The sequence below is a fragment of the Moschus berezovskii genome, chromosome 20 (genome assembly GCF_049115385.1).
Source record: "Moschus berezovskii isolate FMDL1 chromosome 20, NW_MosBer_1.0, whole genome shotgun sequence".
NCBI lineage: Eukaryota > Metazoa > Chordata > Mammalia > Artiodactyla > Moschidae > Moschus > Moschus berezovskii.
The window spans coordinates 40114348-40136619 of record NC_142479.1 but is presented as its reverse complement, the minus strand read 5'-3'; the positions used below and the strand labels follow the sequence as shown (position 1 = coordinate 40136619).

The 22272-nt window shown below is 38.4% G+C and overlaps 1 protein-coding gene across 5 annotated transcripts in view; it reads right to left on the bottom strand.

The window, feature by feature from the left end:
- NDEL1 (nudE neurodevelopment protein 1 like 1) overlaps nt 1-22272 on the bottom strand; it is a 47292-nt gene that overhangs the window by 4138 nt on the left and 20882 nt on the right. For 4 of the 5 annotated variants that reach the window (XM_055406787.2, XM_088828888.1, XM_055406809.2 and 1 more), the window contains exons 2-9: nt 20783-20880; nt 19537-19690; nt 18486-18634; nt 16443-16579; nt 12904-13077; nt 10074-10165; nt 3745-3896; nt 396-430 (exon numbers count right to left, since the gene is read on the bottom strand). In XM_055406787.2, coding sequence (XP_055262762.2) covers nt 396-430; nt 3745-3896; nt 10074-10165; nt 12904-13077; nt 16443-16579; nt 18486-18634; nt 19537-19690; nt 20783-20868 — 979 coding nt within the window. In that variant the 5' untranslated portion in view covers nt 20869-20880. The remainder of the gene's footprint in view (nt 1-395; nt 431-3744; nt 3897-10073; nt 10166-12903; nt 13078-16442; nt 16580-18485; nt 18635-19536; nt 19691-20782; nt 20881-22272) is intronic. The other variant, XM_055406802.2, reaches the window with a different exon arrangement.

Below are 22272 nucleotides of genomic sequence, written 5' to 3'. Positions count from 1 at the left end.
ATCACCAGTGCTGAGAAAACAGAAGACACAGGGTAACAGGAAGCACCCCAGGCCCATGGAGGCAGTCAAATGTGGTCCCAGAGCCTGGCAGTGACCCTGACCCCCACCCCAGATTGCTGGCATCCTCTCTACAGCACCCTGTACAGGAGTACATCAGCCCATTCACAACCCCCCCGGGACCACTACCATTCACTTGTTTTTGTTTGCACAGCTGAACTAATAATAATGTACACAGTCAAACCAAACAAGTACTTGAAAGTTCACTCATGGGCTGGAAGCTGGTTAAAGCAGAATCAGCCCCATGCAGTTAGTAAACCCGGTTTGTTAATGTGAATGCGTCTTCCACCACACACCATGATTAAGAATGAAAGAGCACAGCAAACAAATTCAGTTACCCATGAACAACGTGGGAAATATGACTTTTTCTTGCCTAATAAAAAAAGGAAAAAACATTAAACAGTAATACAATACTATTTTCACACTATGCCCTAAAATTAGTCTATGCTCACCTACACACAGCCTGACACTGCCTTACAAAATTACGGCATAAGAAACTAAATAAAAGCTATGGAGGAAAAAGAACATTTGTGGGGGAACTCAAGTAGCTGTGCTACCTGTGAACTAGTGCCTTACGGATGAGTGATGTGAACAGCTGGTACAGGTTGGAGGAAGCAGAGCAACACAGGGAGAAACAGGCCCAGCGACCCACATTTTAGATCTGGTAACATGAAAAAAGACTAGATAAAATCCTGACTCCAAGAAGCCCTCCACTAACCAGAACTTACACAGTATTTTCGGAACCCATAAAGCAATATTTAACAATAAAGCAATAATAAACAATTTAATAAAGCAATATTTAACAATTTATTTAACAATTTATGTGGTCAAGACTCATCCCATCTGAGGAGTCTGTGAGAGGCAGGAGGGCACAGTGCATACATGAACACTCACATACTTGCACACGTATGCAAACCAACTCTCCCAAACAATGTTTCTGTGGGCTCCTAGGAGCATCAGGAAAACTACAGTTAACAGTGCCACAGACAGACTCCTTAGGAGTAAGAGGCATGCCAGGCAACTTCTGGAGCCAAAGACTTTTTCTCCAATGAAAAGCTTCTTCTCATGCTGAAACTACAAGCTATGCTTCTACCAGAACTGGCACTTTTTCTTTCAACCAGTCAGATGCAATAATGGAGTTGGGAGTGGGGATATTTACCCCTTCCTTTTGCAGCAGGTATAAGCCATCATGGTTTTTATCTAGTTTCTAGGTCAGCAAGAAGGAAGGCCAGAGGTAAAAAGCCAGGCAGGCCAGAAAGAAGCCAGAAGCAAAGCAAAGCATCAAGGAAGTAAGAACACTGCAAAACCCACACAAGAGTTATCCTCAGGAAGACGGCAACTAGATACACACAACTTGAGCAATAATAGGTTCATATTTGAGTGTGCATATACCATCTGTTTACCATACAAACTCAACACTTAAGAAAAGGCCAGTCCACAAAAAATATTTATTGTTAATAGAGTAAAACTAAAAATCTGCACTATTTAATCAGGTCCTCCACAATCCTAAACACTATCTAAAGAAACATATTTCCAGGTTCAGTTCAGGACATAAAGCGTATCCTACACCTAGGATCTTCAGGGGCTCTGTCACAGTGCCCAGGGCCCCTCCTGGTTTCAGGTGAGCCTCCTTTGTCATGACTGTTCTAAGGACTATTTTTTTGCAAAGGCATCTGTTGGACCAATCTATTTATGGTTTTGCCTGTTCTCACATCGCAAGGGGCCCACGGCCCATTAAGAAATATTCCAGACAGACGAATAACTACTGTTTGGTAGCAGTTATAAGCTCCAGGAAAAATCATTAGGTACTATTTCCAACATTCATGAAGACTTCCTTAAACTTTCCCTACATTGTTCTGGGGAAATGCCACCTCTAATATAAATATATCTACCTTCTTATTTCACACTTACCATTATAGTATAAAAATGGCACTCTCCAAGGTTGCCTGAAACTCCTAAACCTAAGGGATACTAATTTTATTCCTACCACCACTGGGGAATAAAGTTCTGATTTATATGCTGACATTTTAGAATGGGCTTTTAATGAAATGTGTATAAAGAAAGCCCTGATTTATATATTATTTGAGAATGTGCTCCCTAATGAAATACACGTACTTTGAGGTAGAATTCTGGAGGGAGAGAGAGAAACCAGAATACTCCACTCCACAAGGACGAACAACAAAAAGCTTCATAGAGTGGACTATGTATCAAATCAGGTCCTCCACTGGGGGAGAATGGATGTATGTATATGTATGGTGCAGTCCCTTTGTTGTCCACCTAAAACTATCACAACATTGTTAATCGGCTATGCTGCTGCTGCTGCTGCTAAGTCACTTCAGTCGTGTCCGACTCTGTGTGACCCCATAGACGGAAGCCCACCAGGCTCCCCCGTCCCTGGGATTCTCCAGGCAAGAACACTGGAGTGGGTTGCCATTTCCTTCTCCAATGTGTGAAAGTGGAAAGTGAAAAGTGAAAGTGAAGTCGCTCAGCCGTGTCCAACCCTGAGCGACCCCACGGACTGCAGCCTACCAGGCTCCTCCATCCATGGGATTTTCTAGGCAATAGTACTGGAGTGGCTTGCCATTGCCTTCTCCGAATCGGCTATAGTCCAATATAAAATAAATTAGAAAAAAAAAATCAGTTTCTCTACAAATGTACCACCGTCACTGAGGAAAGCAGAAAATATAAGTTCCTTTAAGTAACTAGGAAGATTTCTATATTGCTTTCACAGAACAAAGACCTATGGCCCCTCTAACTCAAAGCAGAGACACAGACCTCTGGTGCCTCAGCTAATTTCACTGCCAGCCACCTTAAGTCACAAGGTCAGCATTCCAGACCACAGGCTCTAACCAGTTACCCAGACTAAGGCACACCCATACAACAGTATAACCATGCAGTGTTTTGTGGTTTTGTTTTCCCTTTACTTGAAGTAGAACAATATGTACTGACAGGAAAGCTACTGGCAGTATCAGTCACCACAGGCATGTTGCGAGCAGTTTTTTAAGGTATCTCTAAGTTTTTAAAAGCAGAGCAGATGCACAAGATGATTTTATGTGCTTAACTGTATAGATGAATACATGAATAACTGTAAAGATGCAAAAACAGTGTGAAAACAGATGACACATATTTTTACTTTATATGTTCTGAACCAAAATTTTTTTTGCATTAATAACGTGTTGCTGCTTTAATCTTATGACAATTTTTTAATTCTCAATTCCCCAAAAAATATCTTCACATCCTAAAAAACTTATGTCCTAAACTGTACTTGATCCAGTGGTCTTATATTTTTCTAAAATCTTCAGACAGAAGGTTTGTTGAGGAGTTCACACATAATGTGATCACCATGTTCTCTTCTACTCTTAGCAAATATTTGCCAAGATAGTCTACCATCCTGCAAGCACCTTGAAGAAACACAAGGACCGTATCACATTCATCTTTAATCCCTGGCTGCCTTTCAAGAGTCTGCTTCCCAGGACAGAAGCTTCAGAGTCAGGGTTCCCAGGGCAACAGACTCCATGGGGACTAGAAGACAATAACAGACTTCATATCCCCTAAGATCTGAATGATAACACTTCATTCATGTAGATTTATCAAACTGAGTTTATCGTTTCGAAGTTCAATAAACTCACTTAATAATATGCAACTTTACTAACCCAAAAATTAACATTTAGAATTACCAAAACTTACCCTTTGTCGAAGAAAGACGTGTGCCCTGATCGAGAGAACTTCGTGCCATTGCTATTCATCACCCCACAGTTAACATTCCCTGAAATATAGGATTTTCGTGATGCTTGGTCCTTCGCAAAATTCCTGCAAGCTGCTAATTTGGATTCTAAAGCCTAAAAAGGAAGAAGGAATGATTAGGTTGTCAAAATAGTAGCTGCACATAAAAATTTGCAATTCAAACCATTTCTATTTCAAGACTCAAACTTTATTTTCTCAGTTGGTAATGGTGGCTATTTAAGCCATTATCAATCACCTTTCTAGTAGGAAGAGGGGATATTCACGTTGGCTCCCTTCCTAATGAACTCAGAATATTTATCCCTCTTGGTATTATTGAAGGATACAGATATAATCCTCACCTTACAACTAAGAGAAACGTCTGTGTCTCTGTTACAGTAGATAGACATGGATCCCAGGTCCCTTGGCCCTAATCCACTGTTTCCCTCTTACCTCTTAGTTGGCTGGTTGGGTGTGTACATATGTTTTAGAAGCAAACATTACAAAAAAAGCAAAAACATCAATTGAGAACTTTTTAAAGTGGCCAATTCTTTCTTTAGAGTTTCTAGTGTATCAGAATGGATAAGTGCATTTACAACACCTCATGTGAAGCTAAATTCTATTCTGCTTCTGAGAGCACACTGTAAAACATCTATACCCTCTGCCTATAATTAAATAATCATTTGAAAATGACACCAGCCCTTTAAATTTACCTCTAAATTGAGTGTCTGCTTAGCACCTGTCACCACAATACCTGGCCAGTGCCAGCCTCTACAAACCAACAGATGATGACATGAAGAGAAGTTTCTCATCAATTTCCATCACACACAAGTATCACCAACTCCCCCTTCCCACAAACACTTTGCCAAATCAAACCCCTCTCCTCGCAAAAAAAGAGACACAGAGAAGGAAGGGGATTATAATCCATGAGGAAAAAAAAGGGCAAAGAACACTCCAATCCTATTATCCTTGACACTAAAGGATTTGGAATGCACTGGTAAATTAAATCCACACGTAACATATTTCACTCTGAGAACCCTCCTCCCATAATTTCAATAAAAGCTATTAAGAAACAGCAACAAAAAACAGACTGAAACTTCTCCTTTCCTAAAATAACAGCACCAGGACTCAGTAAAATAACAATAAAAGAAGGAAAAGAGGTTGGATAAGCTCTAAATAAGCATTTTTTCAGCATCTTATTAAACAGACACATACACAGTAAAAATTGAGAGCCATTAATTTCCTATATTCAGAACATTCATTCAGATATTAGATGAGGATCTATCATATAATAGGTACAAGTTGTATCTGAGGCATCAGTGAGACAACCTAATACAAGTACTGGGCCTGGCACTCAAAAACAATGGCCTAGAAATCATATTTAAGACAATATCCACACCAAGTAGGAGATGAAATCATGGCTGTGAAGGAGATAATCAGAAATTTAAGGTCAGAACTACTCTGAGTAAAGTCAATACTGAACGGGCAGGCAGATGAAGACCCAACAAGATGACAAAGAGGAATCGGCAGGAAGACGCGAGGCAGACATGAAACATCATCAGAAGAGCAGAGAAAAGAAGGCATTTCAAAAAAGTCAGTGTTGAACGTTTCAAGTAAAATGAGAACAGAGCAGCATCCACTGGATTTGACAGCGCTGAGATCATCAATGAGCAATTTGAGTGGAGTGAGCAGGAAACAAGAGCCCAGACGAGGTTAGCTGGGGAGCAAGTATGCCATCACAAATACTAACAATACATGGAGATGAGCTTTCAAAAGCTTGGCTGGGAAGGAAAGAGACAAACCGAAAGTTAGAGACACAGGGTAGAAGGAAAGAATAACTGCTTTTATTTTTGCTTTTAAGGTTAAAAAATTGTGTAATGTGTAATATATAAATGTTAGATAAACATACTTTATATCTAACATTTATATATTACACATTCAGTTCAGTTCACTTCAGTCACTCAGTCATGTCCAACTCTTTGTGACACCATGAACCACAGCACACCAGGCCTCCCTGTCTATCACCAACTCCCGGAGTTTACTCAAACTCATGTCCATTGAGTCAGTGATGCCATCCAACAATCTCATCCTCTTGTCGTCCCCTTCTCCCACCTTCAATCTTTCCCAGCATCAGGGTCTTTTCCAATGAGTCGGTTCTTCGCATCTGGTGGCCAAAGTATTGGAGCTTCAGACTTGGCATCAGTCCTTCCAATGAATATTCAGGATTGATTTCCTTTAGGATGGACTCTTTTCTGTCCAAGGGACTCTTGAGAGTCTTCTCCAACACCACAGTTCAAAAGCATCAATTCTTCTGCGTTCAGCTTTCTTTACAGTCCAACTCTCTCATCCATACATGACCACTGGAAAAACCATAGCCTTGACTAGACGGACCTTTGTTGACAAAGTAATGTCTCTGCTTTTTACTATGCTGTCTAGGTTGGTCATAACTTTCCTTCCAAGGAGTAAGCGTCTTTTAATTTCATGGCTGCAATTACCATCTGCAGTGATTTTGGAGTCCAAGAAAATAAAAATCTGTCACTGTTTCCACTGTTTCCCCATCTATTTGCCATGAAGTGATGGGACCAGATGCCATGATCTTAGTTTTTTAAATGTTGAGTTTCCAGCCAGCTTTTTCACTCTCCTCTTTCACTTTCATCAAGAGGTTCTTTAGTTCTTCTTCACTTTCTGCATATCTGAGGTTATTGATATTTCTCCCAGCAATTTTGATTCCAGCTTGTGCTTCATCCAGCACATATTACACATTACACAGAGGAAACAGAGATCAAATTGCCAACATCCGCTGGATCACAGAAAAAGCAATAGAGTTCCAAAAAAACATCTACTTCTGCTTTACTGACTACACCAAAGCCTCCTGTGAAGAATTCTTAAAGAGATGGGAGTACCAGATCACCTTACCTACCTCCTAAGAAATCTATATGCAGGTCAAGAAGTAACGGTTAGAACCGGACATGGAACAACAGACTGGTTCCAAATTGGGAAAGAACTACGTCAAGGCAATACATTGTCATCCTGCTTATTTAACTTATATGCAGTGTGTATCATGTGAAATGCCGGGCAGGATGAAGCACAAGCTGGAATCAACATTGTCAGGAGAAATATCAATAACCTCTGATACCCAGATGACAACAACCTTATGGCAGAAAGCGAAGAGGAACTAAAGAGCCTCTTGATGAAAGTGAAAAAGGAGAGTGAAAAAGCTGGCTTAAAACTCAACATTTAAAAAACTAAGATCATGGCATCTGGGCCCAACACTTCATGGCAAACAGATGGGGAAACAGTGGAAACAATGACAGCTGAAGCTTCAATACTTTGGTCACCTGATGGAAAGAACTGACTCACTGGAAAAGACCCTGACGCTGGGAAAGATTGAAGGCAGGAGAAGACGACGACAGAGGATGAGATGGTTGGATGGCATCACTGACTCAATGGACATGAGTTTGAGCAAGCTCCAGGAGTTGGTGATGGACAGGGAAGCCTGGCTTGCTGCAGTCCATGGGGTCGCAAAGAGTCGGACACCACTGAGCAACTGAACTGAAATATATATATTACATAATATGGTATATATAAACCATATATGGTGCATATAAATATTAAAATATATAGTAAAAGGTTGAAGACACAGGAGAAATAAAGATGACAAGGCAATGAGATGCAAAGCACAGAGGGACAAAATTAGCTGTGAGCAGGAATGTGATACTTTCACCACTGAGACAAAAAGGAAGAACAGAGGTAATAAGAGGAGTACTAAAAGAAGGAAAGTGAAGAAAACAAAGCGTAAATAGACAGCCTTGATTTCTCAGTGAAAGAGGATATCAGAGGGGGATGGGGCTTTCAGGTGAAAGAGTGGCAAAATAGGGCAAAGAAGTAGGAGATGAAATATTCATAAAAGTACACAGGGGCTGGTGGAGAATGACTGAAATTCTAATAGCACCTTAAAAGACAAACTGTCTGCTGAATGGGTAAACAATGCAAGGACTCCGAGTTCAACTTTAATGCACCATTTATGAATAAATTACTTAAGGTACTGAAGCACAACAGGGAACAAAAGTAAGATGACAAAAGAGGTCCAGGAATAAATAGGCAGAACTAACCTATGAGTATAATGAAGAGAAATTCGAGCATGACAGTGTGCTGCCACCCTAGAAGCACATCAGAGCACTCAGCAAACAGACTGAATAAGAAGCTGGAAGATACAACATACAGCAAAGAAAGTGCATGTTTCTTCTCTCCACAGTAGGGGGAAAAAAAAGTAATCAGAAATACTAAGAACAACGAACAAAAATATCCACTGATACACATGCTATATATGCATACAAAGGCTGAGTGTACTTTTTAAAAATGAAAATGGCTTAATCTGTTGAAATGACAGGATTTCAAGAGTTTTTTTCTTTTTATTGTGATTCGGTAAAAATTGTTTTGCAGTGAAAATAATAAAAAGATGGCCAATTTTAAAAAATGTTAAAAAGGCAATACATGTCAGCTATGACACACAGGAAAAAAAATCTATTAATACTATGCTTCTGAGTAAAATAACAGGTAAAGACCAAAACACCTGAAACATTTGTTTCAGTAAAATAGCCCTAGAGCCTAGCTCCTCCTCTATGATTCTGCAGGAAATAACACCCAGGTGGGCACAATATTATAGGTGCTGCTGACTAATTTTCAGCACTACTAATGGAGGGTTCAAGAAGGGACAGAAATTATTTAAATAAAGTTACAAAAATAACCAAGAAAAATTTAAAAGTTAGGAGGAGTAAAGTTAAATTTATCTTTTTTCTTAAAGTTGATAAGACACTGAAAAGCGAGCATATTATTTCAAGTTATAGGTTATAACAAATAGGTGAAACTATTACAACACAATTTTTACAACAAATAGGTTTAAAAAAAGATTATGGTAGTAGTTCATTGGAAGGACTGATGCTAAAGCTGAAAACTCCAATACTTTGGCCACCTTATGCGACGAGTTGACTCACTGGAAAAGAGTATGATGCTGGGAGGGATTGGGGGTGGGAGATGGGGACGACAGAGAATGAGATGGCTGGATGGCATCACTGACTCGATGGACATGAGTTTGAGTGAACTCCGGGAGTTGGTGATGGACAGGGAGGCCTGGTGTGCTGTGATTCATGGGGTCGCAACGAGTCGGACACGACTGAGCGACTGAACTGATGGTAGTAGTGAAGGAAGATTATTCTATGTGCTGTATGAATGATGTGCGCACATGACTTGTTACAGCAACTTTAAAATGCAAAGTTATTGATGGTCCGAAAATAATTTTATGAGCCAGAAAAAGTAAACATAGGATCTCATATCTTGGCCTCCCATTTCTTCTTTATATAAAGTAGAATGTAATTTCTGCTTTCTTCAGAGTCACACACAAATAAGTGAAAGGGCAGTGGAGAATGGGAAGTTTTGGGGTAGATTACTGATCACAGAAATAAGTCACTGAGGGAACCAGGAAACTGACTAATGCTGGAAATTCTAAGTTTATAGTGGTTTAAAAATCTATCAGGTTACATAAATGTTTCCAATGATCTTGATGCAAGAAAGAAGTCCAGTTGCTCGACTAATCCAACCTGCAGGTCTCCCCTATGACCAAAGAGACCAGGAGTCCACAGTGACAGAGAAAGTGACCCATGGATCATAGATAAGTAGGAACGAAGTAAAAGCAAGAGATGACTTAAAAAAAAAAAAAAAATCACAACAAAGTACTACTCTCAATAAGGTCAAAGAATAGACATTATACAATGTAAAAAACTAAGTAGAAAACCAAGTTTAATATTCCAAAAGCTGAAATGTTCTTGAATGCAAGGTTAGAGCCAAGGAGATGGCACTGGAGTGAAGATGGCCAGGCAGCAGTAAGGTGGTGACCAAGAGCAGAAAAGTCATGCCATGAACCAAAGCAAGAGTCCTGTGAAGAGAAAGCCGGGCGATGACCAGGAGGACAGCAGGCAAAGCACAGAACGGGATTAGAGGGAGGGATAAGACACACAGCAGGCCTTCAGAGAATGTGGGAGGAATCAATGCTTTAGAGACAGCCAGAGGGAGCAGGACGAAGGCCCAGCAGGGACTTGGGAGTTCAGTACAGCAACCTTCTGTAGAGGTACTGGAAAGGCTGAGCCCAGTGGTGCTTATCTGAACCAATCTCAGGTGGTCAATGGATGCTCTTGCTTCTAAGCTTAATTACAGCCTTTACCTCACCCTCACTTCAAGGTAAGAAACAATTCAGTACCTTGGCAGCTGAAACACCTAGTGATAAATAATAGAATGCTTACCCCTACTTTCCGTAAGAGATCCCCCACGATGTTCAGTGCTGATATCCTAGCTGAAGGAGTCAGTGGACTGGTACCAAAACCATTTGGTATAGCTAGAGAAAGGTAAAAGGCGAGTGATTACTCTGGCAACTTCCTTTACATTTGGGTTTTGTTTCAGTTTACAAAGCAGTATACACTCAATGAAAATTCAAAATAATATTCTAAATTGTGGATATAGTATAAAGTGGAGATACCACAAATACATTTAACCATTTTCCAAAGGATGTTTAGGTTATATCCAATTTTTCACTATTATAAACAATGCTAAATGGACATATAACCTTAAAATATCTAAACAAGTATTTCTGGAGAAAAGGTTCCTAAAAATAGAACTGCTGAGTCAGAGGATATGCCCAAATTTTCACCTTAATATCCTACAAAAATGCTCTCTAGGTTGTGTCAATATTAGCAGTCCGTATGGCAGTGCTCTCAATAATATTAGACATCTTTTTTTTTTTGCGCCCAACTTGATAATCACTTTAACTTTTGTCTCCTTAATCAAGAGTCATTTAAATCTTTTTTTGGAAGTCATCTGTTTGTCTTCTGCACTTTTTCTGGCTGGGTTGTCTTTTCTTTAATCAGCCTGCAAGAGCACTTGTACCCTTGCTAGGTAGAGATATACAAATATTCATCCTTTCTCTTACATATATTTCCCAACGTGACATTTATTTATTTTGGGCCACACTATGCAGTACATGAAACTTCCCCAACCAGAGATTAAACCTGTGCTTCTGCAGTGGAAGCACAGAGTCTCAGTCACTGGACTGCCACGGAAGTCCCAAAGGTCACAACTTTGTCTAACCACCCTCCTCCCTGCATCCTAATACATGGCACATAACAGGTGCCCAATGTGATACAAAGCGCTATACTTTCCTTGGCAGGGATTTCTGGATCTTGTTCTTCCTATTCTACTCGAATTTTATATTTTCAGTATTATTAAATCTGTACTTTTATGGAAAGTTGTTTTAAATGGTTTTCAGAAACAGGCATTTTATCAATAAAATGCAATTATAGCCAGACCACTTCATAGAGATCAGCTCTTCAATCTTGCCACTGATTTCTCTAACCTTCGGCTTCTCACTGTGTGCCAACTTCCTTGCAATGAAACAGCAGCTTTTAGGCCAGCAAAAGTTCATGCCATCAGTTCCAATCTAAAGATGTGTCTCTCTGGACAAATATTCTTGCCTTAGGCTTGACATATCTTCCTTCTGTGCCAGAGCAAGCTCTGTGTCCTACTGACACCCCCTTGAGGCTCCAGATAATTCCAATTAGTGCTTAGCTGAAGAATTTTCAGAACTTATCTGCATAATTCTAATTAGTAACATTAAAAAAAAAATCTTAAATGCTAATTCTCATATGCCACTAATTCTAAGGTCCTCAAATATACAAGCAGTCATTCTGAAAAATGACAGCTTCTGATGCCTGCTGTAATCTATATACGGCCTACTCTGTACTCTCAGCAGCAAACTCAGCACATACTGCTGCAATCTGCAACAAAACTATACAGAATTTTTACATATCTTACCTCACCTCATCCTCATAAAAAGACAAAAAAAGGGTGAATTATCTATTCAAGGACTTCTGAGCACTTGAAGTATGGCCAACACAATTAGAAACTGTTTAAAATTTTAATTCATTTAAATTTTTTAAAAATTTTTATTTAATAAATGGTACAAAGCACAATGCCAAAAACATTAACAGTTAAAATTTCACCAAATGAAAAAATACTATAGAATACACAGTTGTAAAAAGCTACATTAAGTTATTTTACAACTGCCTCAAGCTGCAAAAACAAAAAAAAAACCCAATGCCATACCTAAGTTATCCCTCTCTCAAAATAATGCCATTTATGTTATAAATTAATAAAAATTTAAATAGTCACATTTGAGTGGCTACTGTATTGGGTAGCACAAATATGGAGATATGGAGAGCTAACTGTACTAACTGAAATTCCTTCATATCACTCTGAAAGATAAAACCCTGTATTTTAAAAAAGGGTAAGAAGAAAGTACAGGGGAGTGGAAGTAGCTGAAATATGATCTGCAAGCTGCAAAAACTAAATAAATCTCAATTAAGAGTTTTAGGGTTCCATTCTTACTATCTAGTGGCTACTTAATCGTTTTTCTGCTTATCTGGATTTTAAAAACACCTTGACTGATGGCAAAAGGAATATTTTTTATGCACTATTCACCTATGAATATGACAGCTACTGAGGCATGTCATAGAATGGACATGCCCATCCAAGCCAACTTAGATGAGCCTGAATGGTAACTCAATGAGTCTCTGTACTTTCCATGTATAAAGGCTTCTAGTCTCCCATATGTTCAGTGGCAGAGGCCAGAAATAAAACTGCATTTAAATATGATCCCAAAACTTGTAACAAAGTGGCATGAACACAAAAAAGTACACACAACAGAAAAGAATTCAGTGTTAATAATAGTTAACGTTTAGCACTAAGATTGCAGATAAATTTTATTTTTTCTCTTGTTTATATTTTTATATTTTTCTACATGAACATGTGTTACTGCTATAATCAAAACAAATTTCCTTAAGATCTTCAACTTTTTAAAATTTCAATTTATTAAGCTGTTCTTGTCTCAAATGTAGCTCTCACTTCACTGTTTCCTATGTATGAGTGAGTGGTTTAGGAGAACAATTCCTTCTGTTTTACGTTGAGCTAGACTAAACCAACCTTTAAAAGACTGCTTAAACCTTAGCAACCCCTGCTTCATCAGCAAAGCCTCTTAGTTGATAATCAGCCATACGTTCAGAAAGAAAAGACATTACAAACCTTTCGGTGAAGGAAAACTGTTCTCCGTTCCTTTGCCAACAGGGGTAGCTGGCAAAGAAAGTGATGCTTGGACAGCAGAATCCATCTTTTCGCAGTCCAGCGTTGGAGAACTAGGAGCTGACTTTCTAGTTACTTCCTGTTGTCTTTCCCGAACAGCTAGTTCTTGCCTTAAATCTGTAAAATGTCGCAAAGATAACAATATTCACTGCTGCTGCTGCTGCTGCTGCTAAGTCACTTCAGTTGTGTCCGACTCTGTGTGACCCCATAGACGGAAGCCCACCAGGCTCCCCCATCCCTGGGATTCTCCAGGCAAGAACACTGGAGTGGGTTGCCATTTCCTTCTCCAATGTGTGAAAGTGAAAAGGGAAAGTGAAGTCGCTCAGTCGTGTCCGACCCATAGCGACCCCATGGACTGCAGCCTACCAGGCTCCTCCATCCATGGGACTTTTTAGGCAAGAGTACTGGAGTGGCTTGCCATTGCCTTCTCCGAACAATATTCACTAGAGGGAACAAATACATCAAGGAAAGTTACATCTGAGATGCCATAAAGACATTCTTCCTAAATTACTTCTCAAAAGTGATTTTCATATTTAATAATTTTTACTTCCAAGGGAATAAAAATGACAACCCTACTGTCTAAATGGTCATTTAGAATTTAAAAATGCTATAAATGTAACAATTATTCTGCCTTTATGCAAAAATAAGGCAGAGTCCGAGGCAGAACTCACAGTGAACAGATACGACACAAATATAAATATTCTTTACCAACTTATTTGGATTTATTTTGAAATGATGATGTAGTTTGGGGATTATTACAAGATCAATGAATAGCAACTTTGTCATTTTTAATGGGTTGACATTCTTTTACTCATTTTCCTATGAAATACTTTGTTTTAGAAAGGAAATAGTCAAAACAGTCGCAAACTGCTTTCTGGTTTTCAAATACTGAATTTTTAACCCAAAATTAATGTTCTCTTTTCCTGTAATGCAACTGACCAATAGCAAGAATACTTGCGTATGATTCCACATATATAAGGCATCTAAAATGTAGCAGTTCTCCCTTATCTGAGGAGGGTGAGCTCCAAGACCCCCAGCGGATGATTCACTGAACGAGACAGCAAAAAACATCACCCTATTACTCAGAATGGTGCACAATTTAAAAGCTATGAATCGCTTATTTCTGGAATTTTCCACTTAATATTTGCAGACTGCAGCTGACCATGGGTTACTGAAACCGTGGAAGGCAAAACCACAGATAAAGGTGGACTACTGTAGTCACACATAACAACAGAAAGTAGAACTGCAGTTGTCAGGGCTCGGGAAGGAAGAAATGGGGATTTGCTGTCTAACAGGCAAAGAGTTTCAATATCACAAGATGAAAAAGTTCTAGAGGTCTACAAAACAATGTGAATATAGTTAACAGTACTGACTTGTACCCTTAAAAATCATTAAGATGATAAATTTTATGTTACTTTTAACCACAATTGTGAATTTTAGAATAGGATAAAGTTAATATTTTATACATTATATAAATTATGAGACGTTCTTCAAATGAATAAAGCTCCCCCCCAAAAAGGAAGTCATTAAAAAAGTTTTTGTTGGCTGCACAGTTTGCAGGATCTTAGTTCCCTGACCTGGGATCAAACATAGACCCTTAGCAGTAAGACCTGAGTCCTAACCACTGGACTGCCAGGGAATTCCTGAAAAAACAATTTTTAAAAGACCCAACAAACAGACAAAAAGTTTTCACAAGTACCAACCAAACAACTACAAATTAAAAGCAAGGTGACATTAGACAAGAAGTTTGAGATGGGCATGTACACACTGCTGTATTTAAAAAGGATAATCAATAATAACCTACTGTAGAGTACATGGAACTTTGCTCAGTGTTATATGGCAGCCTGGATGGGAGGTGGGTTTGGAGGAGAATGGATGTATGTATTGTATGGCTGAGTCCCTTTGCTGTTCATCTGAAACTATCACATTGTTATCTCAGTACAAAATAAAAAGTTTAAAACAATAAATGAAATTTTAAAAACTTAAAAAAAAAAACCAAACAATGCGATATTGGGAATTCCCTGGTAGTCTAGTTGTTAGGACTCCTCATTTTCACCATCAAGGGCTGGGGTTCAATCCCTAGTTGGGGAACTAAGACCACACAACCAAAAATTTTTTTTAATTTAAAAATAAAAACAGTATAATATCAATTTTCAAACAGATTTTTAAATAATTTTAAATTTTATCTTTTATTATTCACAATACTAGTAAACAGTGTGAGTAGGACTGAGAGGACTCTCAATCACTACCAAAGTAAAGGTTCCAATTTACCTAAAAAGTAATTTAGGAGCATCTGTTACAACCATTAAAGACACTTATATTCTTTGCTATTTCTAAGAATCTAGCCTAAGAAAATCAAAGATACCCCCAAATATTATGTACAAGGACCCTATTTACAGCACTATGTATAGCAAAAATGTAACTTCCAATAACAAAGGACCTATTAAGGAGTAAAACAAAAACAAAAACATGGTTCAATTATACAAAGGGAAAAAACAAACAGGTCTGCTTATGTATAGTTATAGGAAAACTGGAAAGACACCAACTCTTGGTGAATTCTCTCAAGATAAAGAGATTAACGGTGACTTTTAGTTCCTTCTTTACAATGCTCTGCCCTCTGACATGCATAAAAGAAAAAGAGGAGGGAAGGAAAATTTTAAAAGAAAGTATATATTCACTATAGGTATTATACACATGTATACTGCAATATACACCAAAGAATTGATGCTTTTGAACTGTGGTGTTAAAGAAGACTCTTGAGAGTCCCTTGGACAGCAAGGAGATCCAACCAGTCCATCCTAAATGAAATCAGTCCTGAATATTCATTGGAAGGTTAGCTCCAATACTTTGGCCACCTGATGCAAAGAACTGACTCACTGGAAAAGACCCTAATGCTGGGAAAGATTGAAGGCGGAAGGAGAAGGGGACGACAGAGGATGAGATGGTTGGATGGCATCATCGACTCAATGGACATGAGTTTGAGTAAGCTACGGGAGTTGGTGATGGACAGGGAAGCCTGGAGTGCTGCAATCCATGGCGCCGCGAGGAGGTGAACATGACTGAGCTGAGCTGAACTGATACTGCAATATGCACACATATATAATGCTATTACGTGCCTAACACAAAATTATTTAGGTACAAGAAAAAGGAAAAAATCCAAATAAACCAAGCAGTATCTGCACAGTGGTGATGATTAAGACTGGGAAACAGACTAGGTCTGAATCCCAACTGACAAGCTAAAAGACCTTGGACAAAACCCAAACTTCCTGTGCTTCAGTTTTCTAACCTATAAAATGGGTATAATAATACCTACCTTCTAGAGTTGATGATACAGCTATTAAGTTAACAGACTAAAAGTATGTGGCATAGTGTCTGACCAAAGCATATAAATGAACAGCTTTAAAAAGTAGATCCTGAAGCAAGCTTAGCACTCTGGCTTAGGGACAGTAAGTAATAAATATTTTTTAAGTTATAAATTTTACCTCTTGCTTCATCCTTTAACCTCTGTACAGAGACCAACAAAGATTCCTTTTCATCAAGTTCACTTTCTAAAAATGCATTTCGTTCAATGGCTTGATTTAGCCTTTGTTCAAAGTCTTCCAGTGAAACTATTGTTGCCCTAAAAAAAAAAAAATTAGAGTCCAAGAATTAAACAAATAATGTGCAACTAGCTACTACAAAAGGAAACAGTCAGTTTATCTCGTGCTATTTCCTGACCTAGAAAGCCTGGCCCGGCTGAAAGAAAATGATCTCACCCCTTCTGACCTCTGGTGCATTTACTGTCTCTATTATCATTTGGTCATTCAATATATTCTTTTCTTTTATATTCCTATATAAATTCCTTCAAGTTTCTTAAAGGCAGGCTACTTATTAGACAAGTTATATCTCCCCACTGGATTTTAAACATGTTTCAATGAAGTTTACACATTTTCAGGAAAACTTCAGTGGTTTGAGTATATAAGAATATGTAAAAAAAAATATGCTAAGAATTTGTTTAAAACACAGTCCCAGGTCCCCATCCACATACTTCCTTCCTATCAACCCTTTTCTTCTTCCTGCATTTCTCATTTATTCAGCAAACACTGAAAGGTACCTACTATGTGTCCTCTATCCACTATGTGCTATCTGCTATGGAATTAAAATTTCCTAACATCAAGTCAGAATTCTCAATCCCACGTCCAATTTTCCCAAGTCCTGTCAACTGTCTCTCAGCTCCAATCTTTTGCCCCAAGCTTAATTCTTCACCCATTCCTGGTGGCTCAGACAGTAAAGAATTTGCCCGTAATGCAGGAGACCCAGATTCGATCCCCGGGTTGGGAAGATCCCCGGAGAAGAAAACGGCTACCCACTCAAGTATTCTTGCCTGAAGAATTGCATGGACAGAGGAGCCTGGTGGGCTACAGTCCATGGGGTCGCAGTCAGACACAACTGAGCTACTAACAAACCAAATCATCATCTCGGTTATTCCAAAATGGTCTTCACATCTTCTCCTCCCTACTTCTAATTTCTCAGTAATATCTTTCAAATCGCAATCTGGTAACACTCCTTTGTTTAAAAAACTCTGAGAGTGCCCCCTTGCTTACAGAATGACTTTCAAACATAGCCAAGCACAAGGGTTTCTGCAACCTGGCCCCAAACACTTTCCAGTCTTACCTTGTTCAGCCAAACTGTCTTTATGCACTTCAGCTGAAGTAAAATATTAACAACTTTTCCTGTCTCTCTGCCTTCAAATCTCTCTCTTCATCTACTCTTTGCAGACCCAGCTTGCCCAGTTACCAAGGGTAGTAGTTGAGCGGCTCCCTTCTCTATTCCCTGGAGCAGCTTGTACATTCTTTGTATTAATACCAGTGCTATCACATGGACTGTCCATATCTATCATGCCCAAGGGCAGTGGCGAGCTTATCTTTGTATCCTCAACTCTAGCATCATGCCAAGCATTTCAGAGTTACTCAAATATTAAGGAAAGAAATCTCAGACAATGACTGTAAAGTAATACAAACCACATTTGGGATGGTTAAGAAACAATGATAGATATACGAAATCTTGGCAAAGTAATGGCAAGTTCCTGTAGGCTGTACAGCAAAATCGTAATAAAAGCATTATTTCAAGAAAATTCATTGGTAAGTATTAAAACAGAAGAGAAAAGGAGTGAAAACTTAAGGACAGATTAGTTAGGAAATAACTGCAGGATTCAGTATACAACATGAAGACCTTCAAAAAGTGTCATAGTATTGAGAACACAGAGGGAAGACGGAGGAATGAATGAGACCTTTTAAAGAAAAACCAACAGGATCCACAATGGTACATGAAAAAAAGGAAAAAGGGAAAGAAAAACCTGGAAGGGCATTATCTAGGGAGATAAGGATTTTGGGCAAATTTCAATGTGAGGACTTACAAATGACTTGAAATACCAAAAGGAATTGTTCCAGGACTAAGATTTAGGTAACTGGTTGAATCTAAAATAACTTTTTAATCACAGATTGCCAACTTTGGTTATTCTAACAATATGCACATCATTCACTTACCTTTTTGCTCGCTCCAGGTCATCATTGGCCTGTTCCAGCTCTCTTACATACTTATGTAACTGCTCCTTAATGGCCCGAGTCTGACTTAAATCATCTTCTAATACTGAGACCTGCTTGTAGCTCTGTGCATATTGATGTTCTAGCTTCTCCTGAAGGTGTGGGTATATAGGAAGGAAAGAACGCGTCATTAGCATATAGTTTTCTTTAATAAAGGATGTAACTCAAATAAAAGGCAGGTTGCGGAGGATCCAAAAAATTCACCCACAATCTGATAGTACTCTTTTCTCCTTTTTACAATGTTAAAATGACACATTCATTTCCAGTGCTTTAATTCATATAAATTAATCACTTCTCTTAAAGAAATCTAATAATGATCTCTCTGAAAAGAGGTAAAATAGTAAAATCGTTGCCTTAAAAACCTCTGGGTTCTCAGGCTGAATGAAGCCCTGGGTAAACACAAGCAGCTGAGTGACAGAGTTCAAACTTCTTACACCTTGCCTGCCCAATCTCACCTTCTTTAAACCTACCCCTGCTCAGACACAGCAACACCCCAAACATTTAGCTTAAGCATGTGATGAACAACAGCAAGAGAGGTTAACCTTTCGACTCCTGAAAATTCCTTGTTAGAAGGGAATTTTTAAAAATTAAACTCCAAAACTAAAATGACCATAAACCATAATGAAATGAATATATGTGTCATACAAAGATAATTTTAAAGTACTACAGAATGAGGCCCTCTATATAACAAATAATCAGGCAGCCTTTGTTTCCAGGCAGCTTTTGAAAATTATAGAACTACAACATAAAATTATAGAGCAAGGAATATTATAGCTAAAAAAATTGACAGCTACAGAGTTTTGAAGTGAATTTCTGAACTCTAAAACACCTTTGCCTTGGTTCCATGAATACAAACAGCTTATGTCAAAAATTCACTTTAGGCCTTTTTACATTTTTATGTTGCCTGCTGCTCTTAAGCTCTACCTGTAAGAATGTACGTCTCACTTTAACAAAACCCAGCCAAAGAGACACCAGCTTCTACTGCCACAATTACCTTCAATGCTTCTACTTCATACTTCAGTCTTTGGTTATCAGCTTGCAAGTCTCTATTTCTTTGTTCAGCCTGTACTAATTGTGCCTCCAACTCTGCCTCTAATTCTCTGCTTCCTTCCTGGAATTCAACTAGCTCATCCCGAGCTTCCTGGAAGCTAATCAGAAACAAAGTAGGAAAGATCAGTTATAGTAGAAACCGTAAGGATCATCCTGAAGATGATTATATATCAATTCAAAAATTTCCACCTGAGTATTATGCTACCATAAAATATACTAAACAATAAAGGCAATCTATTTTGCATCTCTTACTCTATATATTCAGGGTTCAATGAAACAAGTTATAAGCTGCAAAAGGATTCACGTTCTATACACTCACCCCTTTCTTAACATATTGACAAAGAAACACATATGACTATCCACAAATCAGTTTTAACATTTAGATGTGTTTTTCCCAATATAATTGGTTTCCTCTGTAATTCTATTTAATTTTATGCATTAAAAATGTTATTCTGAGAAGGGTTCCGTAGATTTTCCCAGCCTGAGAAGGTATCTATGGAACAAAAAAAAGGACTATGAAGTCTTGCCATAGACACACCTTCCATATAACTAGCATGATACAATAACTGGCTTCAGCAACAACGAAATAGCAATAAAAGGTTTAATAAGTCTTAGTAAACTGCTAACCAAAGTAGGAAGATGTATATATACTTTAAAAAGATTTCATTTTAAAAAGAAATTTAAGTTTTACTACTTAAAAGGTTACCTAAAAGTTCTCTCAAGTAACTGAAATAATTGAGATTTTCTAAAATACTCCATATACCCCCGAAGTTCTTGTTCCTCCCTCAAAGTTTTGTTGGCTCCAGACATCGACAAGGCCTGCCCAAAGAGTCTGCCCTGTGGAGTCCCAGAGAGCTTATTAGAATCTCCAAAAGACCAAACTGATGCACACCCAGCAAGCCAAAGATAGTCAAGAGCAATAACAAGCTTTCTAAAAGGAGGTAAGCTACCAGAAGAAATCATAAATGACACTGTTTTCTTACTATTTTAATAATTCAAGTAATGTAAGGTTTTATGGCACTTTATCTTAAACACAAGCAATGTTATTTTGTTATGACTATTCCTAGAATCCCAATCCTATACTGAAAACTCTAAATTGAGCTTTGTTAAACAAAAGAAAAAAGAGCAGAAAGTTAGAGATTATGTACTCCAAAGCCCTCTTCTATTTCTAGGATGCTTTCTGGCATTACCTTTGTTTATACTTCAAGGAAAGTTCCTTCCAATAAGCAGTTTCCTCCTTTAAACTTGAAAAATCTGGTATATCTTCACCATCCATGATCAAGAAAGCCTGAGAAATGTTAAAGAGGAAAGTAAATTGAGAACACAGGAATCTTAGTAAAAGGATAAAACCTGGGACAACACTCATTCTGCAGAATTCTGGAGGGAGTCAAACATGAAAGACTCTGAGGGGTTAACACTCTACTATAATAAACTCAGTCACATAAATCACTTGGCTGCCCCACTTGCAGGGACCACCAACATCATGGACAGGCTCAGGACAGGGGATGAACAAAGTCACGGAAGCCAGATGAAGCACTTTTGGTGACAGCACTAGGTTTTGGGGTTGGTCCCACAGATCCGCCTGCAGCTGGTTTACCGCTAAGTGATCTTCTGGGAATCAGGTGACAGAAAACAAGTTTATTATCAGAGCTGCTATTACCTGCATGTCCTTCCTCTGTTGTATTGATACAACTGCTTCAAAACACCTGCTTGAAACATTTTATGCCAGGTGGCTGTGCCAGGAGATCAAGCACACTCGCAATAATTTAAATCATTACATTTCTAAAAGTTAAGTCCCAAGCTTCCTCCATTAAAGTCCACTAATCCTCGAATTTCAATGTTGTTTCATCTCGGTTCTTCTTCCAAAGCATTCAGAGTGGGTGAAAAAGTATCTGTTTAGTTATTAACCTTGCATTTGGACTGATTACCTAAAATAAAATTCCTGATTGTCAGGCCCAATAGAATACCAAAGACGCTGGGCTTGTCCAAAATTCACGCCGAAGTGATTCAGTCTTACTTCCTCTACTTTATATTCCAGCAATACTGTTCAAAACTGTCCTAATGCACCATTCTGCTTCAGTCTGGTTATTTTCCCTACCTGGAATGGCTCTCCTTCCTTGTGCATTTGGAAAGCTCCTATTTATCCTTTAAAACCCAGCTGTCATCTTTTCCAGAAAGCATTTCCTGTCCTCACCAATACAGCACCAAAATCTCCCACCATCTTGGCTACCTCTATGCATAAGATTGCATGAATACACTTAACACGTAGTAATACATTTGCTTACATCTTTGTGTCCCCTGTTAGGCTATGTATTATTCTTACTGATTTCAACCCCAGCACACTGCCTGTACTATAGCTGATACTCAATAATATTTATTAAATTAAACCAAAACTGATTCAACCTAATCCAAACTGGGTAGTGAGAATTCAAGGCCAGCTTTAAAAGTAAATTAACACAACTTGGGAGTTGTAGAGAATGTAGAATTCATCCAGCACAACCCACTACTCATGAATGTTTAGAAAAGACACAGACAAGAGCACATATACAACTTCAACTTGAGGAGGTATACAAAAGAGAAGAATGGCTTTTAGTTGAATAAAATTAAAATGTTAACTATATACATTCAGTGTAATGCCTCTGAAGCCTACTGCAATTTTTTTAAACTGGTTTTAGTTAAG